The sequence below is a fragment of the Pogona vitticeps genome, chromosome 6 (genome assembly GCF_051106095.1).
Source record: "Pogona vitticeps strain Pit_001003342236 chromosome 6, PviZW2.1, whole genome shotgun sequence".
NCBI classification, from domain to species: domain Eukaryota; kingdom Metazoa; phylum Chordata; class Lepidosauria; order Squamata; family Agamidae; genus Pogona; species Pogona vitticeps.
The window spans coordinates 90,563,098-90,568,179 of record NC_135788.1 but is presented as its reverse complement, the minus strand read 5'-3'; the positions used below and the strand labels follow the sequence as shown (position 1 = coordinate 90,568,179).

The 5,082-nt window shown below is 52.6% G+C and overlaps 1 protein-coding gene across 1 annotated transcript; it reads left to right on the top strand.

The window, feature by feature from the left end:
• The first annotated feature begins 521 nt into the window (after window positions 1-521).
• NEUROD2 (neuronal differentiation 2) lies at window positions 522-4,863 on the top strand. Its single transcript, XM_020799340.3, has 2 exons — window positions 522-715; window positions 3,538-4,863. The coding sequence occupies exon 2, from the start codon at window positions 3,543-3,545 to the stop codon at window positions 4,602-4,604; it is 1,062 nt and encodes a 353-aa protein (XP_020654999.1). The 5' UTR covers window positions 522-715; window positions 3,538-3,542; the 3' UTR covers window positions 4,605-4,863.
• The last annotated feature ends 219 nt before the right edge of the window (window positions 4,864-5,082 follow it).

The window sequence follows — 5,082 nt, the reverse complement described above, 5'->3', positions numbered from 1 at the left end:
AACAACAACAAAATGTGTAAATGTATGGAGACACAGAACAGTCCTAGAGAAAGACTGGCAGCCTAGGTGTGGGACAGGGCAAGGGAAATGCGGGGTGGGGGTGGGGTGGGTGGGAGGCTCCACTCCCCACATAAGGTCTCTATTATCTTTTCGCTGGAGTGATTTACAGCCAGCCACATAAAGGTACACTCCAGCGATCCACTGCCTTCCTCCCTTTCTTTTTCCTATTGTTTCCAAGCCCCTCATCCGCCCGCCCCCCCCCCCACATCTTGTCAAGCAGATCTGTAGATCTAAAGTCGATGTGGTCGGGTTGGGCTTCTTTCTTTCTTTCTTTCTTTCTTTCTTTCTTTCTTTCTTTCTTTCTTTCTTTCTTTCTTTCTTTCTTTCTTTCTTAAGAGTAGGGAGTGACAGATGGTGGGCCCGCTTTCCCCAGGGAGCGAGATCTCCCTACACGCGAGCGCATGTCAATCAACGCAGCTCATGTGATAACTCCAGCGGATGACGTGCCAGCCATATGGTCTGGCATCAGAGTTGGTACCCCTCTGCCTGCTTGAAGCGTGCCACTTCCCTCCTCCTTTTGGATAAGACACTGAAGGAGACGGGGTGGACCTCAAGGAGTCTCTTTCCTCCTTTTTCCCCCCTTAATTTCCCCCCTCTTTACTCCCAAAAGATGCGGGATACGAGGACTTGAGGATTCCTTCGCTCAGCTTTGGAGGTAAGTTATGTAAGGAAGGAAGGAAGGGGAGCAGAAACTTAAACACGGGGTCGCAACTTGCTTCCCCCACCCCTCCGTCCACCTTCTGAGATTTGTCACCCTCCAGACCGTATCTCTTCCCCCCCCCTCCAAACCCCTCCAGCCCCGATTCTTTTGCCCACACAATTTATTTGTAGCTTTGGAGAAGAATAGATGGGGCGCGGGAGGAATGTACGTGAAGTGATGGGGGGAGAGCAATCTCTCCGCAAGATTTTTATAGATCCAAAATCGCTTATGTAGCAAAGACCGTTTGGTACCATGGTTTTTAATTTTTTTAAACGGGGGTGGGGGAAAGCCCACCAGTTTTCGGCAGACTACGTGGACCATTTAAATACCTCCTTTTTTTAAAAAAAAACCCTTTTAGTATTTTTATAAAGATATAAACAGATGAGCTGGTAATATATTCTTTTCTAATTATGTCTCTAAAAACAACAGACGGGTCTCTCTCTTTTTTTTTAAGAGCTGGAAGAATAGGGTTATCAGGCAATCGGATCTATCGCGTTTACAGAGGGAGAAAGACCCCCTGTTATTCTAATTTCATCTATTAAGCGGTTTATTTTAGCCAAAGGAGGTTTTTTTGTTTTTGTTTTTTGGAGGGGGCGTTTGCCGGTGCGCTTTTTCCCTTCCACTGTCGCCGCTTTGTTCCCCCCCCCCCCATAAGACAAAATGAAATTACAGCAAAGCCTCTTCGCACACACAAAATTGGCAAAGGATCCGCTGTTTTTTCGGCAGCTCTGGGTCCTCCTAGAGAAATAGTCTTGGGTCCGTATGGGTTCCGTGAGGGAACTGTAACAGAGGGGAAGGCGGTGGCGGAGGGGAGGCAGACAGAAAGAGAGGGAGGGATTGATCGGTTTGAATGGGGAAATCTGGCCATTCCCCCCCCCCGAACTACGTCGAAGATCTCCCAAAGCAAAAAAGATTTGATTTGTAAATTAAGTGTCACGCTCAAAGTAATAGCAGTGTGCTCGGCTGTACGTGTGAATCCTATTCTCCTTACCTGAAAGGAAATGCCGTAGAAAGAAGCAAAACATAAAATAAAAAATAGGAGTAACGCAGAAAGAAATGGGGAGAAAATAAAAAGGGAAACAAGTAAGAAGTTAACTGGGCTTCGATCGGAATGTGGTGGAGGGACGCCACGATCCCGTTGGTGATCCCGGTGATTTCGTGCGCTTGAAGGGAGAAAGTTCAAAATTCTGATATTTAACACTAATTTTAATGGTAGGTTTTCCGAACAGCGGCAGTCGCTGGTTCAGGCTTTGGGAGGGGGGGGGGGTTGGAAGGGAGGGGAAGGTGACAGGAGAGAAAAGTTGAAAGAGGTTTTGTTTTGGTATTCTCGAGATCTCGGGCCTCAGAGCTCTCCCCCGAATAAGCACAACTTGGCTGCCTAGAAGACCTCAATCAAGCACGTCTGTCGGGTGAAAGATTTAGCGTGCCCGTAAAATCCCGTGGAAGCGGCTCCAAGCGCCGAACATTTAAAGAGAGGAACCCGTAAAAACGCAGCCGGGCAGGCACAAAAAGGAAAAGGAAAAAAAAAAGGAGATAACTCTCCGTTGCCTCTCAACCACAAAACATGAATCCAAAAAAAGGTGGGGTGGAAGATGTCTATAATAAGCTGGGATCGATCAGACACCTCAAGCCCAGCTTTGCACCAATTCATTAGGAAAGCAACGGAGACACCAATTAATTTTAATCGCGCTTTTAAACGAGTCAATTGCTTTTATGGAGGGAGGGAAACATATTTCAAGCCAGTTCTAAGCAAATCTCTTCCTCCTCGCCCAGCCTTAGGAAACCTGTGTGTTTGAGAGAGAGCGTGGTTGCGTGTGTCATATTTATTTGGATGCATATTATTCGCACTGAATAACCCGCTCTTTCAAAATCTAGGGTGGGCGGCCAGGGCAGGGGAAAAAGAGGGAAGAACCTCTTTAGCTGTCTGGGGCTGAACGGTAAGGAAGGGAATCTGTCGGGATTTCGGGCAAGTTCTCTGCTGCAAATCGTTCCGGGGGACAGGAGGAAACTATGCAGGAAAGAGGTGAAGCTGAAATGTGGAAAGGTTTTACTCTAGTGATTTTTGGGGTTGGGGGGGGAAGCCTGGGAGTAAGAAGGTTGAGGAGAGATGGCCAGAAAGGTTACGGGAGGAGGGGGGAGGGTGAAGGGCGGGGAAAGGCCCGAAATCTCTGGACTTTGGAAATAGCCGATGGGACTGTTAGGGAACGGGGCGCGCGTAGATGGGCCGGAATGGCCACGGCTTGGTTGGGATTTAAAATAATAGAGGCATCCGATAAAAGTGGAAGCAGTGGAACTTGGAGGCACGTCCGAGCGCCAGCCTGGCATTTCGGAAGGGATGGGCTTCCAAAGGATGGAGTCTTTACTTGCTTCTCCTCCCCTCCCCTTCCTTCTTTCCCTCTCCTCCCCCCACCCGGAAGAGCTCCTTTGCAAGGGGGAGACATCTCCCCCCCCAGGGTTCACATTTTGGGGAGGAGGTGGGTTTTCTCTCCCAGCTTCTTGAATAATGAAAGCCCTGTGCAAGGCTGGAATGCGCAGAAACGGGTGGATGTCGGGGCTTGGACTAGCCAGCCGGCCGAAATATCTGGGGGACAAGGGGGGCCGCTCTGAGGGTCGGGGCTAGCCGAATAGAGGGCGGTTGAGGCCGGTGGTGTTACCCTGGGATAGAAACGTGAGTCCTTATTTCTTGTTTCCCTTCTTCTGCCCTCCGACCCCTCCTGGCCTCCCCCGTCCTTTCCCGCCGCCTCCCCCCCCCCCGCCTCCGGTGTCCCCCTCTCCAGCCACCATGTTGACGCGCCTCTTCAGCGAGCCCAGCCTGATCCCCGAAGTCCAGAAATTCTCCAGCTGGGCGGACGACTGCGAAGACGACGAGGCGAGCGACAAAGAGGAGCGGAAGTCCAAGAGCTGCCCGCTCCAGGATGAGTCCAACGACGGGGAAGTCAAAGAGGAGAACGACTTAGCGGGCGATGACGAGGAAGAGGAGGAGGAGGAGGAAGGCGTCGAGGAGGCCGAAGGGGACCGGCCCAAGAAACGCGGCCCCAAGAAAAGGAAGATGACCAAGGCCCGGCTGGAGCGCTCCAAACTCCGGCGCCAGAAGGCCAACGCCCGGGAGCGCAACCGCATGCATGACCTCAACGCGGCCTTGGACAACCTCCGCAAAGTGGTGCCCTGTTACTCCAAGACGCAGAAACTCTCCAAGATCGAGACCTTGCGGCTGGCTAAGAACTACATCTGGGCCCTGTCCGAGATCCTGCGCTCGGGCAAGAGGCCGGACTTGGTCTCCTACGTGCAGACTCTGTGCAAAGGCTTGTCCCAGCCCACCACCAACTTGGTGGCCGGCTGCCTCCAGCTCAACTCGAGGAATTTCCTCACCGAGCAAGGCCAGGAGGCCGGGAGGTACCACGGGCCCAACTCCACCTTTGCCATGCACCCCTACACCTACCAGTGCTCGCGGCTCTCGGGCGCGCAGTGCGGCGCCTCCAGCACCATGGCCAGCTCCCACGCCTTGCGGACGCACGCCTACTGCGCCACCTACGAGTCCCTCTATGGGAACGCCTCGCCGGACTACAACAGCTCGGAGTACGACGGGCCGCTGAGCCCTCCTTTGTGCGTCAATGGGAATTTCTCCCTCAAGCAAGACTCTTCGCCGGACCACGAGAAAAACTACCATTATTCTATGCACTACTCCGCCCTCCCCAGTTCTCGCCCGTCCGGGCACAATTTGGTGTTCGGCTCGTCCGGAATGCGCGGTGGCGTCCACTCGGAGAACGTTTTGCCTTACGACATGCACCTCCACCACGATCGGGGCCCCATGTATGAGGAGCTCAATGCTTTTTTCCATAATTAACGCCTTTTTTTCTCTCTCCCCATCCACCTCCTCACCCTTTCCCACCCTGCAGCCTTGGGCGTCCCGATGCGCTTCTGGTTTTACACTGAGCACCTGTAGATTCCCCAACAGATTGGCTTGGAAAGGGGAGGGTATGATTGGAAACCCTAAAAACACAACGAAACAAACTCCTCGGCCTTCTCTGAGGTTGCCCCGCCGCCGCCGCCCCCCCTCTTCCCAAGACCTGCGACTTTTAATTCAATGGTGAGCCGCTTCCCCACCCCCACCCCTTCGGAACTGGAAGGAATAATGATGATGGTGGTGATAATGATGATGATAATCATAACCATATCTATTCCGATCCCTAAACTAGTTGAGCCGGGCGCCCTTGTGTTGAGGTTAACGGGGAGTAGCCGGATCCTTCAGCCACTTAGGCCGGAACAACCGGCTTCGGAATCTTTCGAAAGCCGTTTGCGTGCAGCAGCCTCCGCTGAGTTGG

Bases quoted from the DNA above. Each gene is read 5' to 3' on its own strand.
- NEUROD2 (XM_020799340.3), top strand. From the start codon at position 3,543: ATGTTGACGCGCCTCTTCAGCGAGCCCAGCCTGATCCCCGAAGTCCAG.